This window comes from Calliphora vicina, chromosome 4, assembly GCF_958450345.1.
Source record: "Calliphora vicina chromosome 4, idCalVici1.1, whole genome shotgun sequence".
Classification (NCBI taxonomy): Eukaryota; Metazoa; Arthropoda; class Insecta; order Diptera; family Calliphoridae; genus Calliphora; species Calliphora vicina.
In genome coordinates, this window is record NC_088783.1 from 43,947,171 (window position 1) to 43,974,157 (window position 26,987).

Sequence of the window (26,987 nt, forward strand, 5' to 3'; positions counted from 1 at the left end):
GAAACTCATCATCGGCACTACCAACGACTACTACCACTACCACCCTCACTATCACCAAGACACCAGCAAATATATGAAGTTTTTTTTTTGTTATTTTTTACATAAAACATAACCACATTAATATATTCAACTGGAATAACGGAATCAGAGTGTAACTGAGCAGAAACATTGGCTGCCATCATACGTAGTATAAATATCTTTCAAAAATAGATGGCCTAAAGCGGCAGTAGCAGCAACAGCACGCCTTCTACGTTATCAACGATAACGACAAGACCAACAGAAATATAACACCAAAGAAGACATTACCTACACTCGCATCGTGATATCATAATGTCCAGCCATTCGGGGACAATTGGCCGCAAACGTGGTGGCAGCGGTAGTGGCGGAAGTGAATATTATTTTACTGGTGGCGAACATGCCATACGACGGCAGCGTTCAGCTGAGTGGCACAGTAGACATGCCTACAACAGCAGCAGTGAGGACGAATATCAGAATACGGGTCAAGCATCAGCATTCGATACGCAATTGTTGGCACAGCTGTTATTGCAAAGTCAGCAATTGGCAAGTAAGTCGTTTAGTCTTTTAGTTTAGTTGTAGTTGTGGCTGTAGTTTAGTTTAGTTAGTTAGCTAGTCTTCTCTTAATAAGTCCTTCGTCCATTTAAGCACTTTTTAGCCTTGCAACATAAAATATGACTGTATCCGGTATCTGTATCTGTGTAAATATTTGTTGTTGCAAAAGGATAAAGCTTTAGGAAAATGAATGGGGTGCAAGGGGGAATAGTAACATACACCAGTAAATAAATTACTGTAGGTGGTGGTCGACTATTTAAAACAGATTCATCCAAAAAGGGAAATGCTTTAAATGCGAATTATATTGGTTTAAAATCGAAAGAAGAATGTATTGATATATTTTTGTCGTCAAACGAAAAGATATTTATACCCTATCGACTTAGAATCACTTTCTGAGTCGATTAAACGAATTCCGTCCGTCTGGTTGGCTGGCTGGATGTCCATGTAAACCTTGTGCGCAGAGTACAGGTCGCAATTTTGAAGATATTTCGATAAAATTTGGTATATATTATTTTTTCGGCCCAAGGACCAAGCCTGTTGAAACTGGCTGAAATCAGTCCATTATTTCACCTAGCCCCAATACAAATGTCCTTCCGAAATTGGACTTTATCGGTCATAAATGTTTAATTTATCTATGTATCTACACAAATTCCGCTCCAAATAAGTTTTATATATACAATATTCATGTCACTAAATTTTGTTACGATCGGTCCATAATTAGTCATAGCTCCCATATAGACCCGCTTCCGAAAATGACTTTAACGTTCATAAATCGCTTAACAATGTTGGTATACTCACAAAATTCAACATAGTAAACTTTCATAGAGACATAAATCACACGACCTAATGGTGATCGGTCCATAATTGGTCATAGCCCCCATATAAGGCCCACTTCCGAAAATCACTCAAAAATATAAATTATTGAAATTTTAAAAGAAAAATGTTTTTGCTCCTTTACTTAGTGTATTGTATTATATGATCGGGCTTGACCGACCATACTTTCTTACTTGTTTTATATTTAGATTGTTATTTCTTATTGAATCATAAATTACAAAGGATAAGTTTATATATCGGAAAAAAGGGTCTTCATGCACATGACCAATATATATTATATATGTGGATTAATTTCGCTGATGCAGCCCAAAGCCAGAATTCTTCAATATTCGGTTGGCTCTAGGCTTGTTGGCAATGAACTTTAACTAGGTTAAATCACACAACCTAGGATCTAATTTTAATAACCGAAACGATTAAGTACCCGATCAAGAAATATTAATGCTCGGCTCCACCACCACACAGTGGTTTAAAAACGTTTTTTTGGAAAAACTTCGGTATCTCGGGAACTTATGGAGATATTGTTACTAAGTTTCACATGGTTGATTTACATTTCTTCAGCTGCCTAGGGCTATTAGGGTCCAGGGCGTTGCCCCTCGAAGTTGATCAGCTCGAGTCTCAAATTTGTTAAACAAATCGCCAAAAATCCGTTTATGATCAGAATGACCTGAAATTTAAAATATAAATAGTTTTTGAGAAGATCTACATAAAATATGCTCACATGTGAAGGTTATCTCTATTAGTTTAAGAGATATTTAGATTTATTTTTTTTAATGGATTTTTAGATATGGAAGGCCGAAATCTATTTTTAAAATATCATATCTAAATAAAATAAAAACAACAACAGTTATCTAGTCTCTAAAAAAAGTTACACGCATCCAACGTTGAACGGTGGCGCCCGTATAACAAGAGAGTTCGCAAAAATCAAAAATTCCGTGTGCCCCTAAAAAATAGCGAATAAACCTATTTTACAGTCCAAAGGTTTCAAATATGCTACTTTTATTACAATTAGATTTTTGGTTCAAAAGATATATCAAAAAAACAGACCATTTTTAGGAATTTGGTCCGCTTTCAGATACAATGTATAGAAAACTAAGTAAAGGATCGTCATTATTTTTGATTCTATTGATAGATCTATTAATTAAGAAAATAATAAAAAACAGTTTGCTTTGTATTTGTCTAAGTTAATCGATATTTACCAACTATCCATTTTTTCAATATTTAACTTTGATGGAAAATAAAAAAAAACTATCAATTTCTATATTTGCCATATTTTCAAAATAAGTTCGTTAATTATTCCTTTACCTAATGCAAAACTTTCCAGCTGCCTGTCCTTGCCTCATTTTTTGCTAGAGGTAAAATTTTGAAAAAGACATGGATCCAAACGTGAAAACCGTGAAAAATCAACCAAAAATTTTTTTCCAATTTTTTTTGTTTTTTTTTTAATCTTTTCTGGAATGATTTTAAATCATAAAAGCCTTTAAAAAGAAAAATAAAAAATAAAAAAATTTAAAAAATATTTTATTTTACTTCCTATAAAGTTGATTTTTTCATAAATTTCAATTTTGCTAACCCATTAGTATGTACCTGAAATGCGTAGAACCATTTTCAAACACTTATTTTATAGACTGATCAATTATCTATCACATGCCTTCTAATTTTTTTATTATCTCATTTAGTTCAAAAGTTATGATTTTTCTAACGAAAAAACTAAATTTTTTATTATCTCATTTAGTTCAAAAGTTATGATTTTTGCAACGAAAAAACTCAAATGGCGCCACTGTGCGTTGGTACATGTAAAAACGGCCGTACTTTTTTAAGTTTTCCCCCGAAAAACCCTATATATTTTTTCTTTTGTAGAATTTCTTTCGAACCTATATACAATTTTTATATGATCCGAAAAGAGAACTTAATGCAAAAGCGTGTAAAGTAAAACTTGGTTCCCTTAAGCGGACTCAACATCACCCAGACCAATCTAAATTTGGCAAATTTAAAACAAAAATTAGGTTAGAGTAAAAAATTGTAAAAAGGCAACTCACCGATCCTCGAAAAACCTCCATACTTGTATAACCCTTTATGTTTTTTAATTACTTACAAAGTTATTTTACTATCACACGGTAACTAACGTCTGAGTAGGCACTTTTCTCAAAATACTCAGATTTTGGAACACATTTTTCTCGTTTTAGGAATTTCGGTATTTGAAAATAAAAAATTTCAAAAATTGTAATGTCATTGATTTACAAATATTTCAGTCTATATTAATTTCAAATTTTGTTATGATATCTTCAACCAGTAAAATTTGACATTAATTCAAATTTTATATTTTTCTTTATGCAAAATCTCTTTATTTTAATTTCTCTAGTTTTTAAGGTAAATGACCTCCAAAATATTTATAGAATTATTTAGTTTTACAAAAATATCAATCTTCAGGTCCTAAGGTTTTCACCGATATCAAATACTTATATAAAACGCCTTTATATACTCCTCAGAAGTTCCACAAACCGTGCCCCCTTTGAAAAATCTTTACGTTTTTTAAAAAAAAAAATTTGATTTTGCAAAAAAAATATCAAAAATTGAATGTCTTGAGTTACACAATATTTATTTTGATAGATATCCCACTCGCATTCCACTAAGCGCCCAAAAGAGTCTCCAAGGAAATATCTAAGCTTTCTTTTGAGAAAAAAAGGACCATTTTGAAAAAAAAGTCAACAAAATTTTTGATTTCGGAAAAAAAATGTCAAAAAAATTTTAATTTTTTTTTAAAGGTAATAAGTTACATGGATGAGAAAAAAACACTTCTTGGCTAAAATGTCAAATTTTGACCCCGTCTAACTCAGAGAGTTCTCCACCGATCATGTTGAAAAATTGTGTCAGAATTATTATCCAATAGAACTAATCTTGGTGCTTTCATCCCGATAGGAAGACATAGATTTCAGAAGTTGTTTCACTTGACACGATATATTTTTGATCACTATAGATAGCGGCGTCGATATAGCATTGTCTGTCCGTCTGTATGTAAAAATTAACTTTTCGAAACCCCAAAATGCACGGATGGGTCAATAAATCCGTGACGTTTTGAATGAAATACAGGTTTTTGGATAAAAAAATCATTTATTTTTGAACATAATCCCCTTTGAGCTCTATCCATTTTGTCCAACGTTTCTCCAATTTTTTTATCCCTTCCAAAAAATAAGATTTGTCGAGGCCATCATGTTTTGTGGAAATGATTTCATCGTTGAAATCTCTTTCCACCGATCCATTTCTTCAGGTTTGAAAACAAGAAATACTTAGTTACTCACGGAATTAAATCCGGAGAATTGGGTGGTGCATTTTGTACCCTAATTCATTGAAACTTTACATTTGTGCACCCGGTTGTGAGCGAACAAGTGATCATTCAAAATTTAAACAACGAGTGATGACTTTGGCTTCCACAATATCTCGCACTTTCAATCTTCCATCGGTCAACACCTTATCGTGAATTGTTTCAATTGTTTCGGATATAAAGACCTCCGAACTTATACGGCCAAAACTAATTTTAGTAATCCACTTTTGTACCATTGAAATTAATGGTGCAGTGTTTCCATAGTATTTATGAAGCTTGCTAGTCTGCTATCAAACTAAATGACTCATATTGTTCAAATTTTGACAGGAGTCAGTGCTGTTGACAGGAGCAGTGCTGCCCATCCAGGTAATAGGCGGAAACTTCCATAAGTCACGAACTTATTGACCCACCCTTGCAACTTGGGTCTTGTATGGGGAAATGTGAGGAATTCATGGGCGTTATAGGAGAATTCATAAATATATAATAGTCAATATAAGGATTGTTCGTTAAAATCATAGAAAATATACCTAGAGCGGAAACTCTCCTATCAAAGTCCTAACTCAGTTGTCAGTAACCTAAGTGGTGGGAATGTATTAGTAGAAAAAACTATGTGATTATTTGAGTTTTTTTCTAGTTTCCGGTCTATGTTTCTCTATGGTTAAAATATCGCAATGAAATCTGATACAATGGTAAATTTTTTGATAGAAAATGTAAAGGTTGTAATAGATATTCGATTTAGGGATGTCAAATCCAATTCAAATTTTAGTATGTTGTGAAATATTGCCCATATAGTGGAAATATGGACGATTTCAAATAGATCATAGTATCTAAAACTGTTTCCGATTTTAGAATAATTAGTTTAAATTTGTAATTTCGATAACAAAAAAAATTTTAAATTTGGAAACCACTGTGCACTTTTTAAGCGTTTTTTATTTTAAGTTGAAAGCTACCGTAACAATTGGGCCTTTTTCGTTTCTAAATTGCAATAACTCTTTATCCATCAGAAGTTTTGTGACAGCTCCAAATTAGTAGTTGCGATTTAATATATAAAACTATTTATTGAAAAAAATGGTACATAACCTTAACATTCTTGCTATGTCTAAAAATTTAGATGCCTACAGAATTTCTAACAGTTAATACCTAAATCAGAGTAGAGTACCTAAGCAAAAAGATATCAACTCGCCATTAGTTATAACGTTTTGTTAGTTTCCCATAGACACAAACACAGTTTTAACTGGCCTGGCCAATTGGTGCTGGTTTTTATGTTTTTCGTTACCAACGTTTTTTGCTTTGCCCGTGTATGTTGCTATGTATCTCACATAAATATCTATGAAGTAAAATTGGATTTATTCTATATTTATTTCAACCAAAAAAAACAAAAAAAACCAAACAAAAAATGTGCGAACTGTTCATTTTTCTCTATGAACCTTGTGCATAGAGAAGGACAAATCTTTCTCTCTTTTTTTTCAATTAGCGATACTATGATAAGAGGATTTCCACAGAGATTAAAGAAGTGATGAAAATAATTTAATTCTTTTTTTTTAATTTCATTTTATTACAAGCATTTTGTACTGTCTATATCACATTTTTTTCTGCATTTAACTGGTGGCCCCTCTTAGTTTGTGGATAGTGGCAGAGAGACTGGGTTCACAGATTTTAAGGTTGAGTTCATTTGCAGTGTTATAGTAAAGGGTTTAAAACAATTAGTTTCGTTTTTTATGTATTTGTCTTTTATTCTAAATGAAATAAAAATTGAAATGAAATTTAAAAGAGTTTTTCGTTTATACAACGCCATGGGTGGTTTTCTTTTTACAGGCTATTGGTTTAATAAATTTTTAGCATAATAAATAAAAAACAAAAAGTGAAGGAGATTTGAATATAGTTATTTTGTGGATGGTAGAAAACCAGAAAATCATTTAGGTTTTATGTGGCATTGATCAATTTTCAGCTCCATTAAACATAGTTATAAAGCCAGATTTATTGGCTGAGATAATTTAAATGTAAAAAAATAGCACCCGAAATTAAACACTTATATAATAGCATGCGGTCTATTAGAACGCCACAAACAAATTATTAAAATCATAATATGATTAGTTAAATATTTTTAATGACTTTGAAATATCCTGAAACTCCTGTTGCTTTTTTACAATACAATTACTTACTCAACAATAAATATTATTCAAAATATAGCTATATTGATTATATTATCTACTAATATTGCATTCCTTCAATTTCTTCTACCTAGATCTCGATCGCTACAATTCCGACTTCGAAAACGAAGAACACTTATCTTCACGACTGAATGAATATCCCTCCTCATCGCATCGTGATGCCTCTTTAAATGCCAATGCCAGCCAATCGTATTTACAGCATCTACAACAGGAGAGCACTGAGCTCTGTTCGCCGCTGAAACAAACATCTACTGCCAACATGCATACGCCCACAACCGTACCAACAACAACCACGACTGCCAACAATAAATTTCTAAATAATGCCAATTTGGGGTTTCTCCCTACGACAACACGTAGTACAAATCCGTTTCTCAACCCCAAATACGATTCGCAATCGAATTCCGACTCTCTCAGTGATCGCATATCGTTTTCGGGTAGTTCGGCCATACTGGATCGTTTGCAAAACGCCACTGACTTTGTAACGGGTAACGCTACTGCCGTGCAGTCCGTAATGAATAATGCATTTTTAATGCCCGCTAGTTCGACGGCGAACAGTTTAAATCCGAATTCAACGCGTGCACATCGTTCGAAATCGGGTCGTGCCGGTGGCAATCGTGGTACAAGTGGCATGACTTCATCCAGCAGTGCTACGTCTTCCAATAGTAATGCTACCCTAAGCAATGCAAACAGTCGTAATGAACGTGATAAATTTAAATTGCAACAACTTCAAATGGAATTACGTGAATTTTCTGAGTCAAATATTGAAAGCTCAAATGCTTCCATGTTAAATGGTGTTGGTGTGTCGGGGATAAATGGTGAATTGGATGAGTTGCATATGTCGGGTGGTGAAGAAACTGAACCACCACCAGAGCCAGCACCACCAGAGATTCCACCACGTACACAATCGCTTTTAATGTCGCTGCGAAAGCATTCGGAGTATAAGCTTAAATATGAGGAGAAAGGCGACCAGAAACATGAGGAATTTATACCAACAAGTCAATTGCAGCAAATACAGCAGCAGCCGCAAGTTCATCAACAGCAACAGAAGGGTAAGTTTGTGTAGAGATAAAAGCTTTTATTTTAGTTAAGTAAGAAATACAGGGAAGATAAGTACTTACATACGGTTACTGCTATTGAGGGTGAAAAGCTTTGTAAAATTGAATTTTCCACAACAACAACAGAAGATTAAAGCTTTTTTAGATAAGTAAGCAATACAGGGAAAATAAATTATCTCATGTTCGCATACATTTACTACTATTTAGGGTTGAAAGCTTTGTAAAATAAACTGCAACAATTTTAGTACAAATTCCGTAGTAAATTTAAACTGGAGAACTTGGTAAAAGTATTTTTAAATTACAAACTTAAACTGTTAAAGTAAATGTTGACTATTGATAGAATAACAGCATATGTATATAACTTACGAATATACACTTTGTTATGTTTTCATAAAAGCTTTATAGGTTTTAAAAAAGTTTAAAAGCTACTGCTTATATTACTAATATAATGTACTGTATATAATAATTTTGTAAGAAATGAAGGTACAGAGCAGAAATTATGACTTTTTCCGACTCAATATTGGAAATACAAAGTTTACAAAAATAGTTCGCAATAAAAACTTTAAAACGATAGATTAAACAATAAATTAAATGTATTTTGGTATAGATTTGTTCAATATAAAATGTAAAATTTTAAATGTTGAAAAAAAAAAGTTCAACCATATATCGTGCCCTCAATAAAACAATAGTGTATAAGTATATACACCATTATTTTTTTATTTCATAATAAGAATCTGCATAACTGTTTCTATATGTGGTCAAGAATTGGTGAAATTCTACTTCCACAAAGTGAATCAAAATATCAATTGATATATTACTTTTGTTCCAGAGCTCTAATTACACAAATACACTATTGATTTATTAACCCTTTCGCTTCATATTTTTCTGGGTGTGTTTTAAAAATATAATTTTTATAAGAATGGGGGCATTTACATTATGACTTTAAGTCATGACTAAAAATCATGTTTTATTTGTTGTACTAACAAATTGTGACGTCTAAACAAAAGGCAAGTTTTCTGTTTTTCAAGACTTTTTTTGATATTCTGCTTTGAGCTCTTTTCTGATTGGTTGTTGATACGATTATATGCCAAAAAAAGGCAAACGTGGTTGACAAAAAAGGCATCGTATAAATGCAAGGGGATTTTCGTAGGGGTTTTAAAAGAAAAACAAAAAAACGACATGACTTTAAATCAAAGTGTAAATGCCACAAATGACATATTTTTGATCATAGAAACACAAATTAAAAAAAAATAAAAAAAATTTTTTCTAATTAGTTTTTTAGACCGTTTCCATATGGCTACAATTTTCTTCAATGTAAAAAAAATTTTGGGTTTTTGTATTGATTTTAAAAATTTTTTGATTACAAGTTTAAATTTTTAAAGGTTTTTGCAAGTAATCTTAAAATAAATTAAATTTAAATAGTACAGTTTTTCATAAAAGATTGGACGCTTGCAGCTCAGCCCTACTTCTGGTGTAGTCCAGGGACATTGATCTTCAACAACTTCTGTTTCTTCATATTCAATATTAACTTCATAGCTATCCTCCCGCAAAATTTCTTGCCTGACAAAAGAATCACTTTGGTCAAAGGTTTCTATTAAATCTAGTAAAATATTTATTTTTCAAAATTTACTAGAATTTTTTCAATTTCATGATGGCCAAGTGAATTCCATACCAAAAAGTAAAGTAACGTTTGTTACCGACTCGTATACGCAACGATGATTTGTTGCCACATGTCAACAATCCGATTTTAAAAAAATAATTACATAATAATGCGGTTTTAAAAAATATTGTTTTATGTTTTTTTCCATAAAATAATATGTTTTTTATGTATATCATGAAAAAAATAATTTTATTGCAAAATTATATTAAAACAAGTAAGAAAGTATGGTCGGTCAAGCCCGACCATATAATACCCTACACCAAGTAAATGAGCAAAAACATTTTTCTTTTAAAATATCAATAATTTATATTCGTGAGTGATTTTCGGAAGTGGGGGTTATATGGGAGCTATGACCAATTATGGACCGATCACCATAAAATTAGGTCGTGTGATTTATGTCTATATTAAAGTTAACTATGTTGAATTTTGTGTGTATACCAACATTTTTAATCGATTTATGCACGTTAAAGTGATTTTCGGAAGCGGGTCTATATGGGAGCTATGACTAATTATGGACCGATCGTAACAAAATTTGGTGACATGAATTTTGTATATATAAAACTTATTTGGAAAGAAATTTGTGTAGATACATAGATAAATTAAACATTATGACCGATAAAGTCCAATTTCGAGGGGACATTTGTATGGGGGCTAGGTGAAATAATGGACCGATTTCAGCCAGTTTCAATAGGCTTGGTCCTTGGGTCGAAAAAGTAATATGTACCAAATTTGATCGAAATATCTTTAAAATTGCGACCTGTACTCTGCGCACAAGGTTTACATGGCCAGCCAGCCAGCCAACCAGCCGGCCAGCCAACCAGACGGACGGACATCGTTTAATCGACTCAGAAAGTGATTCTAAGTCGATCGGTATACTTTAAGGTGGGTGTTAGACTAATATTTTTGGGCGTTACAAACATCTGCACAAACGCATAATACCCTCCCCACTATGGTGGTGTAGGGTATAAAAAGTGTTTTAGAAAAATCGCTTTTTTTCTCCAGAAAATACTGATGCATATAGAGGATACTTCAAAGTCCATTATTACCTACTTATTTTGCCCAAAATAAATATTTTTTTATTTGATGTTAGTACATACATATAGAACAATTAATTCAGAAAAGAACATCAGGCTAAAAAGTTGATGTTGCCATGTGGCAACAAAATCGCGAAAGGGTTAAGGGGACGATATCGAGCCCTTAGCGACAAATTATCGTAAGCGACAAAACACAAATTTTACAGTAGTAGGATTTTTTGATTATTTTGATATTTATACATAGAATTAAAAATGTTACAATGCGATATAATATAATTTCGTTCAAGCTATTTTTCTATTTTTCAAAAATATATATAACTTTTACCCCCATTAACACGAAGTCTGGTTATGCCTTAACTAATAATTATACTGTCGGTTAAAATTATTTTTGTATGAAAACTGTCAATATAACTATTAGTTAAAACATAACCAGACTTCGTGTTACTGGGGGTTAACAATTAAAAATTCATGAAAACATGGACAAAAATATGTCAAAAAAAGTTTTTTATTGAATTTTTCGAATTGAAATTAAACTTTTATTTATGAATAGTTTTTTAATTAAATTTCAAAGCTATGTAGATTTTTCTATTTAAAATGGATAAATAAAAATGGATTTTAGAAATTTATTATCAGCAATCCCGCAATTCCCAAAAAAGTCTTGAAAAATTACAAAAATGGGAATTTTTAGGTTTTTGGCTATAATATCCATACCAAAGTCGAGATAATCGGAACCCTTTACAGAATAATTAGAAACATATTGGGTCCTAAAATGGGTTACTATATTTTGATATTGAATATGCGATTTGAGAATTTTTGCCCTAAAGTTTAATTTTACATAAAAATAGGTGTTTTTTGAATGGACCTGTTCCCCTCGGTAATAACAATTTTTAATTTTTGAAAATTTAGCTTTCAGAAAGTATAAACTTCTTAAACATCCTCTTAGAAATTCTTTGCGATAACTTAAAAAGAAAAAAAGTTATTTTTTGCCAAAACATTAGCGAAAATCGCCTTCTTAAGGGTGTAAGGGTGGAGTGGGTTGGTTAAAAATTTTGAAAATTTAATTTTCAAATGCGAATATCTCCTAAGCTATAAGCTATGATGAGGTTTTTTGTTGTGCTCAATGAGAAGATTCTATTTGTAATTTTTTTGAAATCGGAACACAAACGAAGAAATTGGATCGTTTTAAAAATGTAACATACCCGAGGTGTCCTACTTTGAGGACCCTTTGTCGCGCCCCTGGTTGGCCCTTGAGGTCCACGTCCAAAACTTAAACTCGAAAACACTTCTTGTTTGCGCAATTTCATTCAAACCATTCAAAAAAATTAATTTTTATTAAACAGGTAATACTGCTGAGAAGCAAAATCATCTATCTATTATAAAGTTCCAAATAATGCAAAATTTTAAAATACAAATATATATCAGATTCAGTGTTGCTTGAAAAAATATTGTAGAATACTCAAGCAATACGCAAATAAAAAACAGTTTTTTGACTCTCCTAATAAGTTGTGCTTTTTAAGATAGAGTATTTTGAATATATGTTCATAAATACAGGGTGGCTGATGATTTTTGCTACATTAAAACTCAAGCTGTAAATAATTTTTGTTGTAATGCATGAAATTTATTCAATATTTTTTCATTTGAAAGCCCATTGAATTTTATTAAAAATATGACGTGCTCGTTGCACAGTGGAAAAATTTGGTAATTTTCGGATCAAAAATCTATAAAATTTTAATGGATGAGGATTTTTCCTTTGTTGAATAGGTGAGACTTTAAGCTTTAATATGTATTTTTAATCATAAAAATCTAATTATTATAAAAAAAAGTTATTACGGTTAAAAATAATTTTTTGCTTTTTTTTTGAGTTTTTGTATAAAAGTAATAGTACCTGTTACTCACATATTTTTAGACCCATTCAAAAATTTTAAACAATTATGGAGAGGCATCGAATTAATCTTTCGTAAATATCTGAATATTTCATGAAGTTATAAAAAGTTTAGCATTTTTTTAATTTTTTTTTTGTAATTTTTCAAATTCAACAATAGTTATTTTAATTTTTTTCTATGAAACCCTAATTTAAAGATAATTTTACATAGACAAAAATGAGACATTAGTTGTTAAAATCGGTTTATATTTGCAAATGTTATTGAACTTTTTCGAAAAAATTTACCTTGAAAATTAAAAATTGTTAACAACTAAATTTACTTTTATATAGTTATAAATTTGTATAATCTATCATAGCAAAATAAGTTACGAAAAGCAACTAAAATCAAAAAAAGTTGATAATTTTTTTTTTTAAATTTCTGAGTTGCTCAACGTTTTTACATGCCATTTGTTTATAGGCACCAAAAGGCAGCTAATTTTGATATATCTTTTAGATAATAAGTTAAGCTTTAATTCTATGTTAAAACTAGATCGGCGGCAAACGGCGCCAATAGTTAAAATCCTAGTCAAAGTTGCGTAGGTAAGCCAAAAAACATTATATATTTTAAATAAATAAATTTCAAATCTGCTAACAATTTGTACAAAACACTTTACAAATATAGAATCTGATCAAGATACCCTTTCCAACAAGGTATAACAATTCTGAAAAAAACAATTATAAATATTAAAAATACGCCCTTGCATAAGGTATAATTTTAACTGCCCAAATCTTTAAATTGGAAATTAGTGTATTCTGCCGCTATTTCCGAATACTTCTGTTGACATAATAACTATAATTTCTGCAAATAATTATTTCTTGACATCTTAACTGCTTTAGTTTCTTGAAATGAGACTGTAGGAAATTTTTAGGCGTAATTCGGTCTTAAACGGTTGAGCTATGTATGCAGTTGCTCCATTTTGATTAAATCTAAGGATCAATTTAATAACACGTATTGGAATTTATATCGAGTTTTTCAAATATTAACCCTTTAGCGCGAACTTTTTTGACACGGAAAATTTTTGTCATGCTTTAAAAGATTGAATTCTAAAAAAAATAATTTAAATTATGCTTAGTATTGCAAAAAACAAATCTTGTTGAATATCGTATTTATTAATAAGAATTATTTTTATTTGTTTATGTCAAAACTATCAACTATTTTAATTTTACATATTTTTAATAAGCTTTGTCATGCAAATCTGACCAGTTGTTTAATATATTTTGTTGTTGTGGTGTTGCCTATAGTAGAATTATTGCTAAATTTGCTACTTTTACATGGGTACATTACGATAATGAGTGGAAATGAGTATAACTTATGAGTTCTTACATCTTTTATTTCTATTATTTAAACCCCACCTTAAATTACTATTACATTTCTTTACGCAATTCTAAGCTAGTAAAACAATTATTTTCTTAATAGATTTTTATCATTTGGTTTCGTTTAATTGCGAATTTAATACCGCGAAGCAACCGTAATTAAACAATTAAAAAAATTAACTTAGTTCTTAGAAGTAAAAACACACTAGCGTACAATCTAATGAAATTGCTTGTACTAGAGCGGATTAATAAAATTCTCATGTTTATTGCAGATTATTTAATTGCTGATACAACAGTACGATGCAGTGAAAGTCAATCCAAGTCGATTGCATCCAACAGTGATACGCAGAGTCAGCAAGGGTGAGTGCAATTAAATTAAAACAATTAGTTTGTAAATTAAGAAAAACATAAAAACTATTAAGATGCATTTAAGAGCTAATCAAATAAATTTTAATTAAAAAGGTATATATTTCTATATTATTGTGTTTTTAAATGTATAAAAATATGTATATGAATCAGCTTAGATTATAATATTGTCATTGAAATGCTATAGAATTTAGATTAGAGATAGCTGATTAATACAATAATAAATATGACTACATAGTTCCCATAGATTTAGCCATAGCAAAAAAAATTTATTGCAAGTGAATCAAAAAAGAAAAACACTGATGCTGATAACTTAGATGACCCTTTACATAAATATCATTTATATATAAGTACAAAGATTCGTAGAAAACATTAAGTCTATACTTTTCTAAGATTTGTCTATACACAATCACATATTGCAGTATTTGTAGGTGTGTAAGTATTATATATTACATTTATATCTATGAGATTTTGCGTGATTTGTAAGAAATAAATATTAAGTTAAAAGCTTGAATTAATTTTATAAGTACAAAAATATCATCTTTATAAAACAGCTTCACTTCTTTTTTATTTTCTTTTTTTATTTGAGTTTAGCTAAGAAAAAACTGAAAATAAATTTCTTCAGCTTTAGCTTGCTTTTCGTGTGTTGTTGTCTTAAACTCTACACACAACTGTTGGCAGCAGCAAAAGCATCATCATGATACTTTATTTATCCTTGAAGTATGACTGTTGTATTTTATTACCTTTGTAGTAGAATTTTTTGTTGTTCTCCTTCTATTGCTTTTCCCTTCATATTTGTTGTTTTGTTTGTTGTTAAATAACACAAAGACAAACTGCAATAAGTACCAGCAGCAAGTACAATAAAAAAAAATTATAAATAAAATCTTATATTTTGAAGAAAAGAAAACTACAATGAAAAATCTAGATAGAAATACGAAGCAAAGAAAATCTAAATGCAGCCAATTGTTGCATGGCTATCATATATTAGTTTTTTTTACTCGTTTAAATACATACATGCATGAGGGACATACCGAATGTTAGTGCAGTTGAAAAGCCGAAGAAAAATTATGCGAAATTATGGTAATTCGTATAGTTTTGACCAAGGCGAAGCTGAAAGGTGGTACTAGTGGTGAATTCATGCATTTTCGAACATTCAAGACAATTCTCAAACTTTTGATAACGTCAAACTCAAAAAGCAAATATTAATGAATTCGCTTGAATATACCCAAATTCGACACTACTACCACCTGAATTTTTCAAATAAACAATGCATCATTTCATGATTTCCTTTTCAAAATATTGTAGGCTGTTAGTTATTTAGTTATTAAGTTAGTCATCATTAAGTTCTATCTATTTATATTATTTATACATTATATACATATTAGTTGTAAGTATTTTCATAAAATGTAATCACTATTTATTTTGCTAAGTGTAAACATAGATTAATTGTATTATTCATATGTTATAATGAACATGAGAAGGATAAACATAGATCATAGGGATAAGTAAATGTATGTAAAAGAGACCTAAATAGAACATAAGAAAACATGTAAACCATAAGGATTGAAATAAAGGGACAGTCGATAGAGAACTATCAAAGACTAAAGATCAGAAGTGGTTGATTTCACGCTACAAAAAAATAAAAGTTTTAATTTTTATATTTTCATATACACGGAGACACATATGTACATACATATATGTCGACCATCGACATTAAAAAATTATTGCTGAAAAATTTAAAAGCGTGGTGTCAAAATAACGGGATAGAATCTAGTGGCACAAAAAACGTAATTGTAGCTAGAATTCAAAATAACACGGAAATTTTTGATAAATGCATAAGGGATCTGTGTGTGGCTGAAGAATTACAACAAAACACAGTTTCACAGAATATGTCCCAACAGAACAGCGAAGTTTTATTTGATGAAAATATGAACAGCAACGACGATGATACAAGTAGCAGCAGAGACGGCGCGGCTGGTTATGTTACAAAACAACAACAACAATGTAAAGAAGTTATACATAAAAATGAGGAAAACGGTAAAGAAGCTACAAACGAAATGCTACAACAACAACGTAAAGAAGACGGTAGAAACGACAACAAAGTAGAGCCAGACAAAGTTAAAAATGTAGAGGACACAGTGGATAAGCTAAATGAAAGTAAAAATGTGGAGAATACAGAGAATGCATCGAAAAATGTAACGGACAAACAACGTGAAGAAATAGAGACACTAACACGGCAAATAGAAGTTCTAAGGAAAAGAAAACAACTATTAGAACTTCAAAATGAATTGGCAAAGTGCGAAATAAATGAAAACAAATGCACAAATAACAGGGTGGTGACTCGTGATGTGTCATTTGATACACTAAGGGAATTCCTGCCAGTATTTGACGGAGATAATAATTTTGAAATCTGGTTATGTTTACTAGAAAATGTACGAAACAATTACGTAGTGGGTGATGACATGTTGCGTGCTTTGATATGTAACAAATTAAAAGGCAGGGCACAAGAATGGCTTTATACGAACCCAGTACATATGAGCGAAACTTTAGATGATTTTTTACAAGAAATGAAAAATATGTTTGGCATGAAGGAGTCAAAATTAAATGTTCGTTACAAGATGCAAAATCGTGTTTGGCAAAAAGGTGAACGTTTCGATACTTATTATAATGAAAAACTGCTTTTAGCTAATAGCTTAAAAATCGACGAAGATGAATTCATTGAATATATAATCGAAGGCATTCCTGATGTTAATCTACGAAATACGGCAAAACTACGTTGCTTTACTACTAAAAATGAAATCTTACAAGCTTTTCGAAATGTTGAGCTGATAACAAATACAACATTACAACAATCAAGTGGGCGTTCAAGTGCAACAAATAATTTTGCGGCTAAAAGTGGTAAGGTGACAGAACAGCCACCGAAACGAGACATCAAATGTTACAACTGCAACAGCAAGGGACATATAGCAAGCGATTGCCGTAAACCTAAACGTGAAGACGGTGCTTGTTTTGCGTGTGCTGGATTCGGACATCAAGCCAAGGATTGCGAGTTATATAGGAAAACTGAGAGGAAGAACGAGCAAAATGATTATGTAAGCTATTTAAATGTTAGATTTTTAACAAATTGTAATAAAAATGTATCAATGTTTGTAGAATGTCTCATAGATTCTGGCAGCCCCATCAGTTTCATAAGGCGGTCAAATGTTCCAATCGCTGTAGAAATTTTTGAAAGCGGAAAGAAAACTTACTTTGGTATAAATAAAAGTGAATTGAAAATTAATGGAATTATAGAATGTTTAGTTTTGTTTGCGAATAAAAATATTGTAACGAAATTAATGGTTGTTGATGATGAATCTATGGGATATCCTATTGTTTTAGGTAGAGATTTTTTACGGCAAAGTGGTACAAAACATGTTGTTGATGATACGTGTATAAAAAGTATTGCTAATTTGATAAGTGAGGAAAACTGTGTAGGTGGTTCGAGAGTAGATGGCGCGTATGATGGGCCTGGTTTATCGCAGACGAGTAGGAAGATTGAAGGGGCACAACATACGTTAATGAACATAGCGGGTACTGACAATATAGGCGAGAACGGAGACAGTGACAATTTTGAAGTTCAGATGTTATTAATTGAGTGCGAAGAGGAAAAAGTAGAATATAACGTGGGGGAACAGCTGACATTTGAACAAAAGAAGTATTTTGAAAAATTGTTTAAGGAATCGTATATGGATCCGGAACGACCGGATGAACCTTTAATAAAATGTGAAATGCGATTAATAATAGATGACCAGAAGGTATTTAATTATTCACCCAGGAGACTTTCATATTCGGAAAGGGAAAGGTTACAGATAATATTGGATGAGTACTTAGCAAAGGGTTTTATACGTCCAAGTGAGTCTGAATATGCCTCACCTATAGTGTTGGTAAAGAAGAAAACGGGTGAGCTAAGGATGTGTGTTGACTTTAGGCAACTTAATAAGGTCACGACAAAGACGAAGTTTCCGATTCCTTTGATAGATGATTTGTTGGACAAGTTAGTTAACAAGAGTATATTTTCGAAAATGGATCTAAGAAACGGTTATTATCATGTTTATATGCACGAGGAATCGGTAAAATATACGTCATTTACAACACCGTTAGGTCAATTTGAGTTTCTTAGGATGCCCTTTGGACTGACCAATGCACCGTTTACGTTTCAGCGGTTTATAAATAGGATATTTAGTGATATGGTACAGGACGGAAGGGTGGTTATTTATCTTGATGATATAATGGTGGCGACGCAGGATGTACAGGAACACTTGGAGATACTAAAGGAGGTTTTTAGAAGATTAGTGGATAATAAGTTGGAGCTAAGGTTGGACAAATGTAGTTTTTTTCAGACTGAGGTCAAATATTTAGGGTATATGATATCGAAGGAGGGCATTAGAGCGGACAATGATGGGATTAGAGCGATTTTAGATTTTCCAATACCGAAAAAGGTGCAAGAAGTGCAGAGTTTCTTAGGGATGTGTTCGTACTTCCGTAGATTTATCAAGGATTTTTCGGTTATAGCAAAGCCACTTCACGACTTGACAAAAAAGGAAAGAACGTTTAGCATGGAGTCGTATGCACTGGAGGCTTTTGACACATTAAAAAGGAAAATGATAGCAGCGCCTATATTGGCGCTGTATGATCCAAAAGATGAGACGGAACTACATTGTGACGCAAGTTCGATAGGTTTTGGTGCGATATTACTACAGAAGAAGAGTGATGGCAAATTCCACCCTATATTCTACTTTTCGAAGAGGACTACGGACACAGAATCGCGATACCACAGTTTTGAACTGGAGACCCTAGCAATCGTGTACGCTTTGAAGAGATTTAGAGTGTACTTACAGGGAATGAATTTTAAGATAGTTACGGACTGTAATTCCTTGACGTTGACACTGAACCGAAAAGAACTGAACCCGAGAATAGCTAGATGGGCTTTGGAGTTGCAGAACTATGAATACAGGTTAGAGCACAGGTCAGGTAAGAGAATGCAACACGTAGATGCTTTAAGTAGGTGTAATACAATTCTTGCAATAGAAGAGAACACATTTGAGGATAATTTAGTGATTTGCCAAACTAAGGACGAGAAGCTTAACAAAATACGGGAACTCTTAGGTAAGGGGGAGCATGAACTTTATGAAATGAGGAACGGTGTGATTTATAAGAAGGTGAAGGGAAATTTATTGTTTTGCATTCCGGAGGCAATGGAAAATCACGTTCTTTTCAAATATCATAATGAAATGGGCCATGTGGGAGTGGATAAAGTTATGGAGATAATCAGAAGGAGTTATTGGTTCCCTAATGTTAGGAGGAAAGTTCAGGAGCATATAGCGAACTGTCTGAAGTGCATAGCATTTGCAACTAAGTCCGGGAAGCGAGAGGGTTTTCTGAACATTGTACCGAAGGGGAATATTCCTTTTCAGGTAGTACACGTGGACCATTATGGGCCGATTGTATGTAAGGATTCTATGAAGAGGCATATTCTAGTGATAGTAGATGCATGTACAAAATTCGTAAGACTATACCCAACTAGGACAACTAAATCTAGAGAGGCAATAGACGCACTGCATGATTATTTTAGAGCATATAGTAGGCCGAGTCACATAGTTTCAGACAGGGGATCTTGTTTTACGTCAGGGGAATTTGAGGAGTTTTTACGAGACAATAATATTATTCACATTAAAATTGCAACAGGATCTCCACAGGCAAATGGACAGGTGGAGAGGATTAACAGGGATTTGGGACCGATGATTAGTAAGTTAATGAATCAAGGAGAAGGTAGACCATGGTATAAGGTGTTACCGGACGTAGAGCATGCGATGAATAATACTGTGCACAGGAGTATCAACCAATGCCCTAGCGTGATGTTGTTCGGAATAGGTCAGAAAGGGAAGATAGTGGATGGTCTAATGGAGAATACAGTGGACGGTCAGTTGGGTTGTAGTGACAGAAAATTAGATGAAATAAGGAGAGAGGCAGAACAAGTACAGAAAAGGGTTCAAGATTATAACAAATCATATGTAGACGGGAAACGACAAAGTGCAAGACTATATAGGGAAGGGGATTATGTTATGATAAGAAATTTTGACTCTACAGTGGGTGTGTCGAGTAAATTATTACCGAAATTTAAGGGTCCTTTTAGGATATCTAAGGTGCTGGGAAATGACAGATATTGTGTTAAGGATATTGAAGGATTCCAGCGGACACAGAGACCGTATGAGGGAATTTGGGCAGTTCAGAACATGAGGCCGTGGCTTAAAGGGACAAACGGGCGGACCCTTAGTGTTGATGATTTGGATGAGCAGGGCTCGGACAGTGACGAATATGATGATCATTTGGGAACGAATGAAGATACGGGACAAATGACAGGTGTGACGACTAGAAATATGCTAACTCGAAAGGGAAATCATGGCAATGACAATGAAAGGTCGAGTTAGATAAATCGCCTAGTATCAGGTGATCCTAGAGATCAGGACGGCCGAGTTGTAGGCTGTTAGTTATTTAGTTATTAAGTTAGTCATCATTAAGTTCTATCTATTTATATTATTTATACATTATATACATATTAGTTGTAAGTATTTTCATAAAATGTAATCACTATTTATTTTGCTAAGTGTAAACATAGATTAATTGTATTATTCATATGTTATAATGAACATGAGAAGGATAAACATAGATCATAGGGATAAGTAAATGTATGTAAAAGAGACCTAAATAGAACATAAGAAAACATGTAAACCATAAGGATTGAAATAAAGGGACAGTCGATAGAGAACTATCAAAAAAGTTTTAAAATTTGATTTCTCAAATATATTAAAAATAAAGTATTTTCTAACAAGTGTGTTTAATGTATCATCGATATCATTTGAAGGGATATCGCATTATGTATGGAATATAACTTGGTACAAATAACCGCCGAGACTTCGCTGTGTAGCGCGCATTCAAATTTCCAACACACTGGCGCATAAATCAGGCTGAATTTGACCGACGGCATGGTTTATGTCGGCTTTGAGAGTCACTGTGGTTTGTGGCTTATTCGCATAGACCTGCGACTTAAGATAAAGTCTAACGTTGTCAAATCCCTTGATATTGGTGGCCAGTTCATATCACCTTCATGTGAGATGACCATGCCCTCAATTGCATGATTTTGATGGGATCTCATAAAATGAGTGTATTGCAAGGCTCCGTCCTTTCTCCTACTCTATTTCTTATCTTTCTAAACGACCCTCTACATCATACTTACAACTCTATCTATTATTTTGCAGATGACATCAACATTTTCCATTCATATTCATTCAATTATGTACCAAGCCTGTCGGAGATTGGGTCAATGAGACACTATATGAATGTTAAGCTTAATAATATTGTGGGAATCTCTGCATGGGGTTAATGCACGCAGGCTTCATTTGTTTTTATGGGTGGTGTAAATATTAAAGAATTAGAAGCACTTGATGTTGTAGGCATGAGTAATCAGTGCGATGTCCGATGGAAAAAACACATATCCCAATTGCCTAAAACGGTGAAGGAAATACTTCACTCCAGCTGATCTCCTTACTATATACAGCACTTATATTCGACCTAAAATTGCATACAACTCTCCTGTACGAGTTCTCCGCCTCGTATGGCGAAGATGCTTATCGGTGACAGTAGGGTATCCACCTCTATTGACTCTATCATCGCAATGAGGTTTGTGTTTCATTGTTCTAGCGATACTACAATGGAATGTGCTCTGCTGAAATTAGGGCCCAATCAATTCGCCGTCTAGAGGACAGTGGATCGCACAACACACTACAGGCAAAATTTGTTCTTTAGCCGTAGTGTCGTATGTAGAATAATCTTACTGCTGATGTCTTTCATGTCACTTGTAATATAGGACAAATCAAATGATCACACATACTACTCCTTCTATCCTCCCTTTCCGAATTCACTTATTCCTATATATTTAAGACAATTTCCAAACTCTTGATAATGGTAACCTCATGTATGGGCTCATGAAGTTACTCGACCGCGTGCAGCAGAGTTCGAAGGTGCTTATCGGTGACAGTAGGGTATCCATCTCTATCGGCTCACTGGAACATCGTCGAAATGTGGGTTGTGTTTCACGGTTCTACTGATACTACAATGGAATGTGCTCTTCAGAAATTAGGCAAATAGTTCCCGAAACCCGTAGTTTTTTACGCAATAAACGTTCTTTGGCAAGGGCTCATCCATTCGTGGTCGTCTGGACAGTGGATCGCACAACGCATTACAGGGGAAAATTCGTTCTTTAGCCGTGTGATATAAGCTGGAGTCTTAACTGTAACTTTGTCCGGCATTAGGAGATCTACGCCTAAGGTTTCTGGGACATCGTTCCCTAAATAGTCTTTCTGAGCTCTCGAATATGAGGCTTGAGGGCATTAGTGCCTTTATAGGTAGGAGTAATTGGTTGAAAAGACCAGACACGGGGATCACTTTAGAGTGACCCAATAACCGCCGACTCATTGGCACGTAAATTCTTCAAGATCTCCTCCCTCTCTTTTTTTTTCTTCATACATCTCCTTCTTAACTTCTTCAATCTTCTTCTTCTCCCTTTTTCACTTATATCTGTCCCTCTTTCTTCTGCTTTCTTCTACTTTCAGGTAACACAAAAGGACCATTGCTGGACCCATGTGAGCTGCTCTTCTCTCTTCCTCATTTCGTGGCTGCATGGAAAACCTAACCTAACTGTAACTTTCAATATAGGAAAATTCAAATCAAATTTCCACAAACAATACTCGATCTATCCTCCCTTCCATAACATATTTTCCTAGTTCCAACACAATGCATTACAATGCTCCAAAGTGCTAGTCCAAGCTAAAAAATATTTCATTGGTAATGGCGTTATTAAAGAAATATGGTTGCCCAAAACCACACAAAACAATGACTTTTACGGGATGCATTGGATCTCATGTAGATTGGTATTGGTATCGCTTAAGATGATTTTTTGATGAAAATTAGGGTCAGTTTCCAACTGCTCCAGGGCCCATTCAGCGAACACGTAAAACATAATGCTTTTGGAACATTCTTCATATGATTTTTTATTTGAATAAATCAAAGTACCTAACACTATTGCCGGTTTGGAATATACAATATGTACAATGAACAATACAAAATACACAGGAATTTGTTCGTATTAATTTTTTTCTAAATCAGAAAACCAATATACTAAACAATTCATTGTTAGTATAGAACTGATTGATTTGGTTCTGAAAATTGTCATATCTTTCAAGAGTTCAGTATTAACTAAATCCGAATTATATTTGATCAATTTTCGAGGTCTCTTATAATGTCATAATGTCCTAATATTCACTACTCTGCGGCTCGACTTAACCGACTCTTAGGCGTTCGGAGCAGGTCTCTGCTGACTGAAATATTAGGACATTATGACAATACGACATGATAGGTAACCTTGTGAATTGACCAATTGATTCTTAAGTCGCATGATTGTGTGGCATACTTTACTAAATTCCTTACAAATAATACAAATCGAGCGACTATATTCAAAACCCTATATCTTGAAAAACACAACTTTTCAGGAGATCCAAAAATCAGTTTTTTCACGCATTAGTTGAGTTATTAAAATTCGGTATTCTACAATATTTTTTAAAAGCAACTACTGAATCTCACATGTAATTGGGTTTTAAAATTTTGCATTATTGTGAACTTTTAGATAGAGGGTTTTGCTTTTCAAAAATATTCAATGTGTATGTATGAATATGATCAGATAGAGATAGATTTTGATTTGTCATTTTTAACGTAATTTATTTAAGATAACGGCTAATTTAATATTATTGGTTAGTTTGTCGAACGTTTTATGCTAATAATTACATAAGATAAAAAATATAAAAAATATTAAATAAAAAGTTATAGAAAACAAGTTTTTTTGAAGTTTGATTGGTGTAAAATAACGGTATGCCGGTGGTATTACGCTCTTCAAATCTTGCAAATTCTTCCAGCTATTTGGCTGAATTGATAGTGGTTCAATATGTTCTGTATAGGGTTGAATACGAATATGTAGATCAATGTGATCTGTATCAAAATTTAATTTTATGCTATCATCTGGAAATAATAAAAGAGATCTTAAATTAGACACAGTAGGGTCGTTTTTTACTCGTCATGGTCTAATGGAAGAAAAATCATAAGTTTGACATCATTGTACTTATTAAATAAATCATAATTTAAATATTCAGCATCAAAAACTTTTTTTACGATCTCATTGTGAATTTGAACAGTCTATCTGGCTTCTCTAGTAATTCTAACAATTGTATAGATTGATTTTACAATTTAATCTTTTTCTTCTCTAAGAACTTCTGTTCAAAAACTTTATTATTATCCGCAGCAAAATTGGAAAGAGCTTTAGATAAATAATGGTTGCTGTTTTGGTAACCACAACCATGATGATAACATTTTAAAAGTAGACACTTTTTTTAAGCAAATTCCAACTTAACCATTTATTTTTATTCCATGGACCTTATATTTTCCAAAAACAAAAAGGTAAAATATGTTCATGGTAATTCAATTCAGAATCAGCTTTCGCTCTTTTAATAATTAATTGAAAATGTAAAATTCATATTCACCATGCAAAAATTAGTAAGAAAACATGTATTGCAAGAAGAAATTGTTCCAAAAAAATATTTGAAAATTAATTATTTGAAAAGATAGAGGGTTTTGCATTTGGAAAAAAATAATTTTATAAGATAGAGAAATAAAAAAAATTCAAATAAAACAGCAACAAAAAATATGTTAGTTAAATTCATACCATAGATGAGGGCTATTTTACTGAACATTTTACCATCAAAAATTCATTTTCGTGAAAACCAAAGATAGAGGATTTTGAATATAGGCCGTCGAATTGGTTACCAAATTTATTCCCAAGATTTTTTATACAAATTTAGATTCATATGAATTGGTTACTTATGTACCACGAGAGTCTCCAAATCTTATCAAGCAGAGAAATACTAAAGTATATTTAGAGGCCGTATCTTTAATCGGTTGTCTCAACTTTAAGATATTTCATTATATGCAGGACATTCAAACACACACACACAACTACAACAATAGCAATAATAACACAATTGCATGTAATGCATTCTTATTTTCGAGCAACAACATCAACAACAAACGTCATAATGCTCATCCTTGTTTGTTGTATCTACGAGTACTTTATATTTATGCGTTGTGTCCTGGTCTCATAAACGAGTCCTCTCTCATACACAGATTTGTATGTATGAGTATAGAAAACTTAAGTATGTGTTTGTATATAAAATAAGAAAAATTCTATACATTTATATCTTGGTATTGTTATGATTTCCGTGCATTGAAAGGACAAGATATTACTATGATTTTTTTTTTTTCTAACTAAAAGATTATTATTTTTTTTTAAGAAAATGAACTTTAACATATTTCTCAGAGATGACCCATACCACGGCGTAACTAACCTAACACAACTATTTAGTATTAAAGACTACAAACACAAGTACAGATGTGCAGCAAACAAACTACAATTGCCCGTAGTAAATAAGACCCTGCTAAGGTCCTTTTGATCTCAACATGATAGTTATTTAAATGCTTTTGTATTGTTGTCTTATAAATTCTATAATTTTTAACATTTTCTTCTACTTATTTTACTTGTTGTACAATATTTTTCCCATTATTATTGTTTTGTTTGGTCAATTTTTTCATTAGAAAAGTTTTGTCTGAAATAATGTTAGAATTTGTTATCTGGTTTATTAATAAAAATTTTGTTTTTGTCTGCTTATGATTTGTTGAAGGCTACAATGAAGTATGAGTATGAGGGAAATGTGAACTCTTTTATTCCTTATGACATTTTAAATTATTTTATTTCAAAGAAAAAGTCTTACAGCAAGTTTTCATAGATTAGGGTTTTTATTTAGCAAAGAAAAGAAATTGATTACAAAATGTTGTATTCAATAAAAAAAAAACAAAACTTTGTAGAGAATAAATGCATAAATCAATTTTTGTTTTTAAACGAAATTATTCTTTAAATGTATTCAACGAAATAAATTTTAAACAAAAATACTTTTTAGAGAATTAAATTGATATAAATTCTAAAAAAATTATTGCCGTTCATGTTATAATGTCGCGTTCTGGAATCTAACTTCGTTGGTTATAAGTACTCCTCGAACGTTGTAGCCATGTGGCTGAAAATTTAAATTCAAATCAAAATTTAGTTACTTTAAATAAACTAAGTTACAGTAAACATTCAAAGTATGTCGCGTTCCCTATCGTAAGTGCATCTTTTCGAAAAATGGGAACAAGACAAGAAATTGTTAAGACTTCCTTTTGTTTTTTACGAAACATACTGTGTTTTTGGCCTAAAAATCTAATTTCTGTCTCCAAATAAAATGGCTGCACTAAAATAAGCGTTATACAAATGTGAAACAATTTTAGTTGAACTTCAACTTAAACTTCACTAAATCTAATTCACTAACAGCCAAAACTCTTGTCATCATGTCTAGACATTGACATCCATTTAAAACAAAAAAACCTTGCCATGTTAACTAACATTAAAATCAGTGTCTAATTTAATTCACATCGAAAAAATATGCTATACAAAAAAACTATTTGTGGGTTTTTACAAGCACACAGCTGTAATACGATTGTACATGCAAACATATTTAGTATTTAGATAAAACCATCCGTAGCAACAACTACGACGCATTTGTGGTTTTAAT

General features: G+C 32.2%; 1 protein-coding gene across 1 annotated transcript; it reads left to right on the forward strand.

Annotated features, from left to right (window-relative positions):
• The first annotated feature begins 239 nt into the window (after window positions 1–239).
• LOC135958389 (histone-lysine N-methyltransferase set1-like) lies at window positions 240–14,310 on the forward strand. The gene is made up of 4 exons (XM_065509292.1): window positions 240–565; window positions 6,969–7,943; window positions 14,151–14,238; window positions 14,301–14,310. Exons 1-4 carry the CDS (start codon window positions 331–333, stop codon window positions 14,308–14,310), a joined length of 1,308 nt encoding a protein of 435 aa, XP_065365364.1. The 5' UTR covers window positions 240–330.
• The last annotated feature ends 12,677 nt before the right edge of the window (window positions 14,311–26,987 follow it).